The sequence below is a fragment of the Schistocerca serialis genome, chromosome 5 (genome assembly GCF_023864345.2).
Source record: "Schistocerca serialis cubense isolate TAMUIC-IGC-003099 chromosome 5, iqSchSeri2.2, whole genome shotgun sequence".
Taxonomy (NCBI): Eukaryota; Metazoa; Arthropoda; class Insecta; order Orthoptera; family Acrididae; genus Schistocerca; species Schistocerca serialis.
In genome coordinates this window covers 14350534-14366339 of record NC_064642.1, presented here as the reverse complement: position 1 = coordinate 14366339, position 15806 = coordinate 14350534, and the positions used below count along the sequence as shown (strand labels likewise).

The 15806-nt window shown below is 38.9% G+C and overlaps 1 protein-coding gene across 3 annotated transcripts in view; it reads right to left on the bottom strand.

The window, feature by feature from the left end:
- LOC126481249 (nuclear pore complex protein Nup155) overlaps positions 1-15806 on the bottom strand; it is a 267575-nt gene that overhangs the window by 49156 nt on the left and 202613 nt on the right. For all 3 annotated transcript variants that reach the window (XM_050104864.1, XM_050104862.1, XM_050104863.1), the window contains exons 18-21: positions 6273-6469; positions 1465-1615; positions 1044-1303; positions 743-890 (exon numbers count right to left, since the gene is read on the bottom strand). In XM_050104864.1, the coding sequence (XP_049960821.1) occupies positions 743-890; positions 1044-1303; positions 1465-1615; positions 6273-6469 (756 nt within the window). The remainder of the gene's footprint in view (positions 1-742; positions 891-1043; positions 1304-1464; positions 1616-6272; positions 6470-15806) is intronic.

Here is a 15806-nt window from a genome sequence, read left to right as displayed (position 1 = left end):
AAAATGTCAACCCCAGAATATTACCAAAGTGCATTTACACCATGGAAAGAACGTTGGGCAAGACGCGTCACAACTGATGGGGACTACATTGAGTAGGCTCAATGTATAGCTAAATGTTGAAAGTACGTTCACAAAAAATTTCATTCTCCTTCCGCAAAAAACAAAAAAATTAGAGACGACTGTGCAAGACTTTTTGAACGCTCATTGTATGCGCAAAAACATTTTATTTCAAGAAGTTTCTGAGGCATTAAAGTGGGTGAGGGTGGGGGGATCTCATGTATGAAGATACTTTAGTTCTGATCATTATACTGATAATGTTTTTCGTATAACTTAGGGCAAAAGAACAAAAATGTGTGTCTACCAATATGAATAGATTCCCAAAACAAGGAGAGAAATGAGTTTAAGATTGTGCAATCTTATGTTTGAATGTTTCTCAAACAATGAGAAAGATAATTCTCCAAGTGGTATATTGGCTCAAACAATTTGTTCCACACATTAACAAATATGATGATACAATTTATGTCAATGAATGGGGACTGACTCTTTATTCTGGAAGAAAACAACTACCATTTCTTCTCTAATGTCAAAGTATAAGGAAAGTGACATTGCCAACATCACTATGCAGGTGACAAACAATCGTACATTTTGAATGGCTGTAAAATACTTGTATTATTTTAAAAGATGATGAAAGTCACTGTCTTGGTTTAATAGAAACTAATGTATTGAAGGCATACTAAATTACCTGTTGTTGTACGTGGGCCACATCAATCTTGTCTTCAAGTTCCTGAAGCACAATTCCTAGATGAGGTGCACAACCCACTTTATCACTACGCATGCACATAACTGCTCGAGCTAAGTAAGCTATCCGCTGATTAAGATTCAGAGAAGACCTATAAAATTAAAAATTTGGAACTTTATGAGCAGGTCACAGAGAATGTTCATTGTCTTTTACAGATAGGTGGTTTTCGCTGATAAAGAATGCTTTATGTCATCAAGAGCAAGAACAACAAATAAAAAATATAAAATTTGTAATAATTAATTACCCAGGAGTTGTTGCCATTTTAAGTAAAATTTGTGCAGCTTCAGCATGATTTTCATTCTTCTCATAGAACTTCCAAAGCAGGTCATTGATGTAATTACTATCACTGTTGCGCTCTGCAGAATGCTTCAAGTATCTCTCAAAGCTAGGTTCAGAGATTGTCACTAACTGCTCTAGAAGCTGTTTTCCTAACATCCAGTCATATATAGCTACATGCAGGAGTTCATCCTTCGTTGACAGTGCCTGCTGTATTATCTTCTTCATCTGCACATGGAAAAAATTTAAATTATGAACACTGTTGTGGATAATACTTCAATTGGAAGTTGCATGATGGAAATTCCTGGACTTTCTTACAAACATTATGACCAGACAACAAGAGCTTAATTGTTTCACTTTGGTGCCATTGAAAATTACTAAAAATTCACCTGCTTTTCAGCTTCAGCAGGTGAGGCTTGGTTCCCATCTTTTGGTACTCCTGCACCAGGTTTCAATGGTATTCTTGGTGCATACGGATTCAATAGAGACTGATTATACAGATGACCCAGTACTGAAGTAATTTCTTTGTAACATTCCATCCTGTTATAACATATACAATAGTATAAATTATGTTATTTTACATGAGGCTATTGCACAATTAAAGCACTAATACTCATGCTTTCACCTAAAAATAAGAGGAACAGGGCAATTAAATTTTCACATCATGTCACAAATAAGGTCTTCAGAGAAAGGGGAAAAAAACAGATTGGGAAAGTGTAGGAAAGGAAAAAGGGCTGTGCTCTATCAAATGAAAGGAACAATTCTGCACTGTCTTACTTTGGATGTTTGAGCACCTTACCAAATATTAGTCCAGTGTCTTACCATTTCTCCACCCTGACCAATACAAGTAAAAAGTAATAGAGTCTACCTATTATGAGAAAATACAACGTGATCTGCATTTTTTGTTTGTTTGCAGAATCTTTTTCTGTGCTTATTGCATAACATTTCTCCGCAGTGTGTAGACAGTTCAGTTGTCGCTAACTTGCTGCAGCTGGTGTTATTGTCAATCAAGTACACTATCAAAGCTTATCTGGAATTGGCCAGGTCTTTGTGTTCTTTAAATCTTGTATGAAAATTCCTAACTGTCTGGCCAATATTTTCCTTGTACTGAGGTGCACATATTCTCTTCCGTATTAATGTTGTGATGGTTCCACCTCCTTCCTGTTTAAACAGTTCACCAATCACATACCTGATTCATAATGCACCTGTGTTATGGATCATTTGCACCCTTAATGCTCATGGCATGCCAGTATTTACTATTACATGGTTTTCCTGTTAGTGTTCCCAGTCTTGTGGCACCGGGGGCGGGGGGATAGTTTATATGGAGTACGTAATTAACGCCATTAAATATTTGTTTTTTTCTTCCTGTCTTCATTACACCTTCCATGTCTTATGATTCTGGTGACTTTTGGTGTCTGATCCTGTTATCATTTTTTCGGATTTTTCTAGGTCAGTGTTTCACTCTTGACATGGAACACTAGGGTGAAGATGACCTCAGATGGTTACGTGATTTCATTTGTAATGCCCTGTTCTCTTGAGGATCCCCTCCCATTGCCTTTTGAACTGCAGTGGATTATTTACAACAAGCTTCATGAGCGAGTAAATGTGCTGTGAGGCACTTGTTCAACTCCTTAAACAGATGTTTACAAGATGATAGGGGATGGATGCCATGTACTATTCTTACAGCACATGGTTTCTTCTAAGGGTAGGTGGTACTTTGAGATACTCTTATGAACACTCACCAGTTGACATGCAGATAATGAAATCAGACGTCGTTCAGAGTAAAGTTACTTTGACCGTTAAAATTTTATCAGTAGATGTTTAAGTACTCTTAACCTCCAAACAGATGTGCCTATAACGACAAATAATATTATTTTGCACCATTCGATTGTTGTTTCACAATTTTGCAAGCTCATACCTATTCCTTTTCATTACGCAAGAAATTGACTCAGATTAGAAGCCAACAGCACAATCGCACAATGAGACTGTTGTCTATGAGATACTAGTAATCGATTTAGTGGTTGTCTGGGATCTGATGCAACTGCACTGTTTAATGCATTGAGTGATTCATTGCTGTTGGGTAAAACCTGTCCGTGGCAACAGAGTGATATAATGAAAGTTTATTTTATTATTGTTTAACTAAACAGTGCCTCAGCTCATATTAGTTAAGTTCATTTTATCATTGTTAAGTTAAACTAAGAGATTTTGCTCATTCATATTTATCTCGGTAACAATAAGGACAGATATTCTCTGCATGTGTAGGAAGTGCACCATGCACCTAGTCATGTTATGAACAACAGTGCGCCCGTTCTACCGTTAACAAAGCTCCCAAATTTATTAAACTCCAGGAAATTACTTGTGCTCTAGTTCTTGTGATAGAGCTGGCTGAAACTTTACGTATAAAGCTTTGAGATATTTAGCAATTTATGACATGTACATCAGAAAGACATTTTAGATGCCATACAATGGGTAGTGTTCATTGCAGCTGACAAAAAATATTGCCTCTATTTAGACTGAATCTGAGAGTGAAGTGAAGTTATCTGGACACGTATAATAGGTCTAGACGTAATCAAGTTCATTCTAGGATGTTTTTTATTGGCCACCCAATTCCGCTGTGATAGTTACAGAGTCAATCAAAACAAATTTACGGTCAGTAGGAAATAATGAGTCAAGCAATATTAGTTAGAGGTGACTACCCTACTGAGCACAGACTAGGACATCTATGAATTCACTGAATGGGTGTACAGATAAGCAGTCTTTTCAAGTACTTTTAAACATTTTTTCCAAAAACTGTACTGACCGGCTAGTTCAACAGCTCACATACAACATAAATATTTTAGACCTTGTGATTAAAAATAGCCATGACCTTACTGATGGTGTCAGTACAGAGGCAGGGATCATTGATCATGATATTGTAATGATGACAGTTACTTAAGTTAATAAAGCAATAAATTTTGCTGGAAACGGGGATAGGCACTTGTTAGCATCCCGCACAGACAGTGAACCGACATCATCATTTAGTTCCAGTATGATGGACATAGAGGAATTATGGGCAAAATTTAAATGGACTGTAAATCCTAGTCTGAAGAAGTATGTGCTGAGTAAGTGGAGTACGGATGGAAAAGACCCACCATGATTTAACAACAACATTCAAAAAACAGCGAGGAAGCAAAGCCTGTTGCATTCTTGTATCAAAAGACAATGTGCAAATGATAACTGGGAAAAGTTAGCAGAGGTTCATGTGACTGTAAGAAGATGAATGTGTAGAACATACAACTACCACCATCATACGTTACACGAAAGATCTTGCTGAAAACCCAAGCAAATTTTGTTCCAAAGTAAAATTGCTAAGCGGGTTGAAGTCTGGTGTGGCAGCAGAAAAGAGCAAAGGAAAGCCATAGTTTTAAATTTTGCACTGAAGAACTCATTCATGCAGTAGAATCACACAAACATGCTATCGTTTGACCATTGTACAGAGTTTCATGTAGATAACTTAGTAATAGGCATCCCTGGCATAGAGAAACAAGTGAAATAGTTGAAAACAAATAAGCCGGTAGGTCTGGATGCAATTCCAATTCGGATTTACAAAGAGTACGCTACGGTGCTGGGCCCTTACTTAGATGGCATTTATCGTGAATCTCTCACCCTGCGCAAAGTCCCAAGCGACTGGAAACAAATGCAGGTGACTTCTGTATATACGAAGAGTAAGAGAACGGACCCTCAAAGCTACAGACCAATATTCTTATCATTGGTTTGCTGCAGAATTCTTGAACATATTTTCAGTTTGAATATAATAAATTTCCTAGAGATCGAAAAGCTTGTGTCTCCAAATCAGCGCAGTTTCAGACAGCACCGCTTGTGCGGAACTCAGGTTGCCCTTTACTCACATGATATCCTGCAAACTATGGACAAAGGGCAACAGGAAGATTTCATATTCCTGTATTTCCAAAAAGTGTTTGATACGGTGCCCCACAGCAGGCTGTTAACAAAGGTACGAGGATACGGAATACGTTCCCAGATATGCGAGTGGCTCAGAGACTTGTTAAGTAACAGAATGGAACGAGCACATATAGATTGCAGTGTGGAAGGCAAATAGTCAACTTCGATTTATTGGGGGACACCCTGCTGAGTACTGCTCCATTGTTTGGAACCACCACAAGGTCGGATTGAAGGAAGTTGTCGAAGTAATTCAGAGGCAGGCTGCCAGATATGTTACTGGTAATTTCGATCAACACTTTACTATTATAGAGATACTTAGTGAACTCAAATGGGCAATCCTTGGAAGGAAGGTGACCCCCCCTTTTTTTTTTGAGGAAATTTTCCCCTAGAACTTAGAACTACATAAGCCTGACTAACCTAAGGACAACACACACATCCATGCCCGAGGCAGGATTCAAACCTGCGACCGTAGCGGTCACGCGGTTCCAGACTGTAGCGCCTACAACCGCAATGGCCAATCCCGGCTGTGGCCTAAAATTTGGTGAGAGAATGTGTAAGCCCCATTGTCAGTAGAGCAACTCTTCTGAAATCCATGTGGTGGTTTACTGAGGATATTGCTTTGACATCTTCCTTCGATCTGACCTTGTGGTGGTCCCAAACACTGGAGCAGTGCTTAGCAGTGGGTTGCACTAATGCCCTATACATGGTCTCCTTTGCAGATGTACTTGATTTCTAGAATACATCACCTTCTCAAAAATTTTGGGAAATTCACAAAGAACACCAAATTCAATTAAAATTGTTTAAAAATAATCTATTTTGCAACTCTGTTTGACTATTACCATCTGTTTTGGATGCTTTGTGAGGTTCTCGTATATCTAAATGTCTTCCAAGATAGCCATGTTTTTTCCTATATTATTTCTGTAGTATGTTACTTGAAATATCACGAACAAAGCTTCAAAACAGGCACAGCCAATGCTGCAAACTTTCAAACCACCACTTCGTAACTAATTCTCTAGTCAGTGTTCTATACCATTCTTCGAATGTGCCAGCTATCAAAGAACACGACTACGTAACAGGATCAGTCTATTGGTTAAAAAGCTTCATAGTATGTTAGGTACAATGGGAGGTTTAGTTTTAGTTACACCATGAAACTACTGCAGATTATTACATGGGAGAAAATGTACAAACTTCCTCTTATCACATTTTTATGAATAGTATTTCTGCACAAGATAACTGAAAGTTTTCTCTTTTTCCTTACCTTTCAACATAAGCACGATATCCTTCTTCATCACCTGGGGGTTCACCATTCTTGTAAAAGTATTCTCCAAGTTTTTTTGGATCACCTTTTGCTGCACACACAGCACACAAGTCTAGAATGCCCTCATAATACTGAGCTCCCAGGAACCACTGGCATATCAGTGGCAGGTTTACTTGTGGAGCAACCTTCAAACACAGCTACAAAAGTAGACTTGTTAGTACAAACAAATGGCAACATGCATTACTTGTGTAATGTGGGCAGGAAAGCCACATGTACTAATTTAATGATTATTGGCAATAACAGATGGGGAACAAACAGTACAAAAATCAGAACAATCTTTCAGCCAAGTAACTGGAGCTTATAACAATAAGATTTAATGATGCTATATCATAAAACACATGTTACCTTAACAAACAAAATTTATTTTTCATCAGAGGTGCTCTGTACACATCAATAATGAACATTCAAACTAAATAATAATTTTTTGAATCTAATAATACCACTGAACTACAAACAGATCCCACTCAAAAGTACCAAGAGAAGCTGAAAACACTACTTAAAAACTGCAATTTTCTACTGACGAGTAGTGAAGCACAGTACTGTTTTACAATGAACTCACAGGCCCCTAGGTTAAGATACCAGCCAAAGATTCACAAAACTGGTTGTCCCAAATGTCCACTTGTAAATGCAATAAACAACCCAGGATCAAAATTACCAGAAAACTTCATGATATACTGAAGAAAAATTACACCTTTGAAAACAGCTTTTCAATTGACAACAGATTTGAGTTAATCAACTACATTAAACATCAAACTGTGCCGAACACAGCAACATTTGCCTCCTTTGACATAGTAAACCTATACACCAATATCGGCTGGAAAGCCTCTCTCACAATAATACAAAAGAAACTAATCAAATACAAAAAGCTAAGCAATGCAGAAATTTATGAGCTCATGATGTTGCTTGAATTAGTTCTCTCACATACCGGTAACTATTTTTCATTCAATGGCAAATTTTACACGAAAAACAGTGGTCTGGCAATGGGTAGCAGGCTTGCTTGCTGACGTATTTATAGATAATCTGGAACAAAACTTCTTAACATACCCACAATTTACTGACAAAATTCTGTATTATAAAATATATTTGGATGACACACTAAGACTTTTCAATTATCCAAAAGAAGAACTAAATAACCTAGCAGATGAAATGAATAAAATGCACCTAAATATTAAATTTACAGTTGAACACCAGACCACCGAAGGAATTAACTTCCTTGACATGACTAACTCCACTCACAATAACAAGCATACCTTCCAAATACACAGAAAACTCACTACCAGTGATGTTACCATTGACAATACCTCATGCCAACTGAACCAACATAAAACTGTTTTCTTCAGGTCATCTGTAAACTGTATGCTCTTCATCCCTATCAGTGAAGAAGATGCATGTAAAGAAATGAACATACTTATAGCCCAAATAATGGTTATAATGCCTCTTTGATAAACATCCTTTTTGAAAAAATCCAAAGTAAACTCAAGCAAACAGCGTCACCATTACAAACTAAGAAAGAAATGCCAAAGTTTGTCTTCCATTCCTTGGTAAAGTGTCATATAAATTGCAAATCTTTTCAGACCACACAAGATAAAAATATCCTTCCACACTGACAAAGTAAAAAATAAAATTGTTCACAATAATAAACCCACTAGAGATTGGCATAACAATTCTAGCATATAGAAACTCACATGCTCCTGTTCTTCATTCTATATAGGCCAAACAGGGAGAAATTTTGCAACCCACTACAAAGAACATATGGATGCCCTTAGACTCAAAACTTAGGTAAGTCCAGTTTTGCATCACATGTTTCTCATCCTGAAAATGTTGACGATATCAATGACAGTCTTCCTGTGCTACACATTGCTGAGAAAGGACTACAGATGGACCATCCTGAACAATTAGGAATTTTCACCCACAAACTAAAATCACCTCAAAAAATCCTGAATGAACAGACTGAGTCAAGACAAAACCTTTTCTTCCAGAATTTCCAAAATATCCCAGCACACACACACACACACACACACACACACACACACCATCTTCCTGCATAAATCTTGTTGTTCTTGGTGTGTAATAACTATGGTATTCTGTAACTTACAAAAGGTTTTTAATTATGTATTAAATATTCACCTCTAGCTGTTTACCTTTTTGTATGCAATAAGCAACATTTACTGAAATGTAAAACCTGTACTAGTAATATTTGTATTATAATACAAATGCATCTCTTGCCAGAGACAATTATGTAGTGAAAGTGTAGTATCTGTAATATCTGTATTCTTTGTAAAAACCTGGAATGTTTACATCCTGTGAGCCAGTGTAAAACCAAGTGTAGCTACGTACTGTTTATTTGTGTACATAGTGTAATAATGCACATTATAAGAAGCAACCTGATGTGAATACCACCAGGGCAGTGCACTGTAAGTACCGAAAACAGACAACATTGATGGATAGAACAACCTGAAAGAGGGCAACAGAGAACCACATCTGCCTGATGGGATTGAAGAATAGATGACAACAATGATGATCACACACTCATAAATTATACTGAAAGCTTAGTATGTTACTGGTCTTTGTGTTGCCCAATGCTACTCTGATTTGGCAAGTAGTGTTCTAGCCTCCTGCACTTAATAGTAATTACGCTATTTTTTACTTTTAACTGAAATGAGACATGGCATGGCAACTAACACAACAACATGGGTTTCACATTATAAATAAGTAATGGAAGCTCCAGGCAGGAATATCAACAATGTAGGAGGAGAGATTGCTACTTACTGAAAAGAAGACATATTAAGTTGCAGAGAGGCACAACTGAAAGACTTACATACAGATTTCCGCCACAGCCTTCCTCAGGCTACTAGTTCCAGCATCTCAGGTCAGACATTCTATTTGCAAGGAGCCATTAAAACAATGGCTTTTGTAAATGTCAGAAATAATAGTATAACAATAATTACACTTTCAAAGTATGTTACATTTAATGTATCCACTTCATACATTTATTACTTTATAGCCAATATGCCTGTTTATATCACAAGTGGTGCCTTAAAATTCACTGAATGAATATAAACCTTTTTCTATCATGAAAGACTTTCATTTTGCATTTAAACCATTTTTCTTACGTGTTCTTAGTTTTGTTGCTTGCTGGAAGTGATTGTGTGTTGTCCTAGTGTTCTCATCATGTACATCATTGCACCAAACATCAGTTTGTGGACTCATAAAAAAATTAAGTAATTTATTTATGTGCAATGAATATACTGTCAAGTGTTTGTGCTACACAATCATTTTACAACATGCTGCTCTACTGCATATCTTGTGTATAAGTCTTATCGCCCTTTTCTGCAACAGAAATATTAAATGATCATCAGCAGCACAGCCCCATAGTTAAGAAAGGGTTAAGTTCTACCATAATATACACTGCCCAAAGAAAAGTGACGCACCATGATCAGATGTCAATGTACATAAACTTCGAACCAGTTCACATCATTGGCTGGTTTGTAAATTATTAAAACTGCAATGCTCAGGTAGGAAGGCTACCAGAGTGCATTCGTGATTGCTGCAGGGAGTGTAAAATGTAGCAAATGATTTTGGCATCCTTTTTTAATGGTCAGGTACACAAATATAGAAGGTTGTCACACTACACAAGTGAAGACAAAACCTCCGTGCTCTGAAACTGACTGTTAAAAGTCCTGATTGGTGAACTTTTTGGTTTGAATGTTTCCTTTTGGGTGAACTTCAACAGTTTTTTTTTTTTTTTTTTTTTCCTGACATTGCCTTTCCTTTACTCCTTTTGGTTATATTTAAGCTTTCAACAAACAATTGTTCTGTTGAGAAGCAGCATTGACATCGGTGAACTGAATGAGTCTCTGATTTAAGGTACTCCTCGAAGGTTTTTTTTTTTTTTCTCTCTTTTAATTCACGAGTACAAAATCTGCAGAATGTTTATTTTGAATTCTCATGGGCATTCACAGTTGTGCAACCCATACTTGTCAATGCTACACATAGAACCAACACGGCATCTAGCGGAGAATAGAAAATAGCTCTATTTGAATGTTAGGTGAAGAATTTCAGCATGGCCGAAATACGAGGTGTGATTGGAAAGTTTTAAGATTGGGCTTGTAATTGCACAACTGTGGTACTTACATGCTACTGTAATGCATCTCCTTCAAAATAGTCACCTTCTGACTGAACACACGGACTCCAACACAGTGTCTCCATTTTTGGAAACACTCCTGGAATTTTTTTTCCTGAAGTGTGTTATGGACACTCACCGTATTTGCCTGGATGTCTTCAATCGAGTCAAATCGCTTCCCTTTCAATGAAAATTTCAGTTTAGGAAACAGGTAGAAGTTCGCAGGGGCCAAATCAGGGAAATATGGCGGTTGTGGAACCACAGGAATTTTGGATTTGGTCAAAAATTTAATGATGGAGAAGGCACAATGAGCCGGAGCATTGTCATGGTGTAACATCCAACTCCTGTCTATCCACAATGCAGGCCTTTTCTTCCGCACCTTTTCGTGCAAACGCTCAAGGTCACATTTGTAGTATTTCTGGTAAATTGTCTGTCCTCCTGGGGTAAATTCATTATGCACAATACTGGTAAAAAAAAAAAAAAAAAAAAAAAAAAAAAAAAAAAAAAAAAAAAAAAAAAAAAAACACTGACATTGTCTTCACCTTCGACTGAATTTGCCGTCCTTTTTTCAGTTGTGGTAACGTGGAGTCTTTCACTGCGAAGACTGCACTTTGGTTTCAGGATCATATCCATATACCCACGATTAATCACCTGTAATTACGCTATTTAACAAATCTGGGTCATTTTTAGTCCAATTAATCAGTTCTTGGCACACTTCAAGCCGGTATTGTCTCCGGTCACTTGACAACAGTTTCGGAACGAATTTTGCGGACACTCGACGCATGTTCAGATCTTCAGTTAAAATTGACTGAACTGCATAGAAACTTAAATTAAGTTTATCAGCCATCTCCCTACGATCTGAGTGCACTAAGTCGCGAACTTTCACAACATTTTCATTTGTTTCTGAGGTGGAAGGATGGCCGCATCATGGTTCATCTTCAAATGATTCACGGGCCATTTTTAAATCTGTTGAACCAGACAAAAACATTTGACTGGCTCATACAATTACCTCCAAAAGCTGTTTTTAATTGTTCATAAGTCTCAGAAGCTGATTTCCCAGTTTTAAAACAAAATTTTACATAAACTCATTGCTCCGTTTTTACGTACATTTTCACGCAGACAGAATCTGGCAACAGGCCCTAACAGACCCGCACTCAACCAGCTGCCACAATGAACTGAATAAAGGAAACACAGTTTCCTGTCAGAGTGTTCAAGGACAAGGCAATGACTCACTCCCCACCCTCCGTGTACCTGCCCGCCAAACCAGTAAGTGGTAGCAGATCCATTTACAACTTTCCAATCACACCTCGTACATGACAGGTTTTGTTTTCCGATTGCTATTGTCCAGAGTACGGGCGACACATCCTGCGAGACGGTTGTGAGTGTAGACAAAGTAGAATTTTGATCGCCAAAGGAGTGTGTGGAAACACCACACAGTGCAGCAGCCTACACCTGTACACTGCAAAAGCATTGCCACAAGCATCACCAATCCATTTTGGTATTGTGCGTGTCCTTATCTAAATCCATCATGGACCGCGCATAGTTTCTTCACTTATTTGAAAATAAAAAGAAAACAATGAGCAATGCACAAAACAAAACATTTAGGAACAGCTACTGTGCAATCGCTTGCTGATAATGGCAGACTATTGCTCACGAAGAAACTTAGGCCCAACATCTAGCAGCATTTGTGGCAACCACAGTTCAAAATATAAATCACTTTAAACTGACATGTCTGTCTGCATTATACCAACTTCTGAAAGATAGGTAACAAAGGTATGCATTTCTTCATTCTAAGATGCTAGGCCCCAAGGTTGAGTACTATGTTGCATTATCCAGTGTGTATCTCATAGAGACCAACCAACCGCCCATGGCACCAGAGCATTGAGTACGCTGACATGCCATTTGTTCATGCAGTTTTTATTTTGAAAACCTGTTTTTACACACATTAATTTCCCAAACTGAGCTTCATCCAACGATGTACAACACCAGTTGTTGGGTTAAATTTTGGCTATTTATATGCAAAAAAATAAAGCTATTTGAAACTATGTCTAAAAAATTGTTCAGTCAGATACAATGCGCTAATGAAATAGTGTGTATTAGGTAATTTCACGTTTTGGGATTTTGTGCAGAACTCGCATTTACATTCACGTTTATCATAAAATGCGAATTTTTCTGGTCCCTAGTGATTGGTCTCGTTATCAGGCCTGGTATGACACAATCAGTGTGGAGAGTGTCGGGTGTTGAGAGATCACTGAAAAGGCCACAGAGATTCCACATACTCCTGTGAGACACCACTATCAGCAACAGTCAGAGTTTGAAAGGACCCACCCACATTGTGGGTCAACATTTAGTTGGCTGGTCAAATGGTGCAATACCCAGATTTGCTCTGCATGGGAATGTGAGGGCAGGCAAACTCATTGTCCAGATTGAAGTAGAGCATATCTGACCATCATAAGGAAGAATTGCCATATTGTACACCAAGCACACTGTAGCTCCTTCACGTCAGTGCCTGCCGTCCGAGAACAAGTAATAGACTCCAGACAATATTGTGTCATCACACACCACTGACTGGAGATTAGCAGGAATCAGCAAGGGAATTACTGGCCCAAATGTGGTTGGTTGGTTTCGGGGTTTGATGGGGGCTAAACATCGAGGTCATCAGTCCCCTGTACCAAACAGACATACTTGTAAAAGGTCTATAAAGTAAAAGTGTAACCTCTGCACGCAGAGTGAGGGAACACCAAGGTGTACAGAGCTAAAATGAACACCGCACTAACACAAAATAGAGGACACATAAAAGGAGCAGAGCAAATAGTTGACTAGAGTAAAACAGACTACAATGATTGATGTATCAGGTAAAAGGTCAACCACTCAACTACAAATGAAGAACCTCCAGCTGGAGAGCACTGATAGAGGTACGAACACAACTTTTTACCATAAAAGACACTATGTTGGTACCCACATCACAATTAAAAGTCGCTGGAGTGGGTGTAGCCTGAGAAATCATGCCAGAGCCCCAACACTAGAGTGAGTGATAAAAAATCCAAATGTAGACTGCCATTAACACAATATAAACAAGTGAATTTGGAATGGTGCCATGATTGGGAAGCACAGATCGCTAATGAAAGGCATATATTGTGATTCAGTTCTGCAATACCCTGGGTGACCGTTGTTGGCAAGTATGGTGGCTACTTGAGGAGCTGTTCCATTCTTCAATGTTAAGGGAGACAGAGCGGTGTTAATCCTGACATCACGCTGTGGGGAGCCAATAGGCATGACTGCATGTCATGGTTGGTAATGATTGAGGGAACTCTGAAGGCACAAAGGAATGTCACAGACATCCTCATGTATTATCTGTCATGTGACAGTATTGTTGTGCCATTTTTCAACAGGACAATGCTCATCCACACAAACTTACTTTTCTATGAACTGCCTGCGTGATGCTGAGGCACTTCCATGGCCACAAAGATCCCCAGATCTATTGCCAATAGAACATATGTGGGATCACCTCAGACTTCAACTCCAATCCAGTACCAGTTTAGGGACATCAAGGACAACTTACAACAGTTGTGGGTCAGCTTGTGTCAGCAGAGGACAGAATGGCTTCATGGCACCATTCCCTACCAACGCAGTGCATAGGGGGTGCAACATAATACTGATAAGAAGGCTCATAGTGCAAAGTTCTTTGCAAATTTGATTCAATTTCGTAATCACTGAAATAATATGACTACCCCTCAACCACCGAATCTTCTCCCTTCATGGGCACTTCATTTATTGTCCGGTAGTATATTTTTAACGTCTGGCTAGGAGTGGTCTTTGTGTGCTGGGTGAAGAGAAATAATCCACTACTGAATTTTCCACACATGAAAGTAATGTGGTTTTTCCATAGCAGACTTTTATCATCAAACACATTTGTGTGCTTCTTTGTCTTGTGAGATGTTACATACAATGTACATTATGTACAGTGCTGTAGTGAAAATTGCCTGTTTTGGATCCCAGTGATTGAGATTGGGTAACAGTGATATTCACCCTGAGGCCCCGATTGTTTAAGTATTAAGTAAATTTCATTACATAACTAGTAACAACAAATAATAGCTTGGTTGGTTGGATACAGGACTAAACAATGAGGACACAAGTCCTTCAGTCAAGGGTTCATCCACTGATTGGACCAGTATGTGTGTCAGAACAAGTAAGTGGCCTCCCAGAGCCCAGCCGTGGTGAGGAAACCCCAACTGCAACTGACTCCGGCCAACTGGATTAAGGGTGAGCACGGCTTCAGTGTGAAGAATGCCTTCTGGTCAAAGAGATCCAGAACAGTATTAGGAAAATGGCTAAAATTTTAACAGACATAAGTTGGACCATCAATAATAAAACATTTGGTCAGAAATAGTTAGGGCTGCACATGGGTGTTCCCCAGGGCTCCACATGCAAAGGGGACAGGCTGTTCCACCCATGATCCATCGTTGACAAAGTGTTAAAGAGGAGGACAGCACCCACTAATCAACAAGAATGCCACTCCTAAAATGGAAAACAGAGTGCAGCAGAAAAAGAAGCAAACTGCCAAAAAGGAATTAAAACAGAGGAAAGGAGGGATGTTAGAGGCAACAGGCAAAGGAGGCAAGGTGAAGGGTCCTCTGACCCAGCTTGTGGCAGGAGGTGTCCCAACCCCTACCTTACTGTCCTCACTCAGAAGGTAGTTTGAAATGTTAGATCTGAGAATAAGAACCGTTGTCACAATGAAAACTGAGAACCAGTTCAATTGTTCGTAAGTTGTCTTACAACATGAGAGGTATGCTTAGTATAGAGAGCCAGAAGGACGGGGCATTCCATCCTGGTATGTGGAACTTTCAGTGAGGCTCCACAACCATGTTGTGGGACAGGCTCGTCAAATAATATAAAACTGTGGGTCAGTCTAATGTGACTGTTGGGGAGGTAACATACAACAGTGGATTATTTTCAAGAGAAAAGAAATAGGAATGTCATGCAGCATTAATATCCTTCATAGTTCTGAGTTTATTAGAGGGTGCAGCCCACCAGATGGTTCATCTCAGAGTGAGTAGAGGCTGTAGTTGCACCCACAAATCCATACCTGGGGTTAAAAGAGAAGAGAAGAGGAGAGGAGAGAGAGGGAGAGAGAGAGAGAGAGAGAGAGAGAGAGAGAGAGAGAGAGAGAGAGAGAGAGAGAGAGAGAGAGAGGGGGGGGGGGGGGGGGGGAGAGGGGGAGAGAGAGAGAGAGAGAGAGAGAGAGAGAGAGAGAGTAACCACATTTCCAGCCAAATGGCTTGACAGTTCTTTACCTGTAATACCTGCATGAGCAGAACACTACTGCATTCAGATAGAAGGTAATTAAT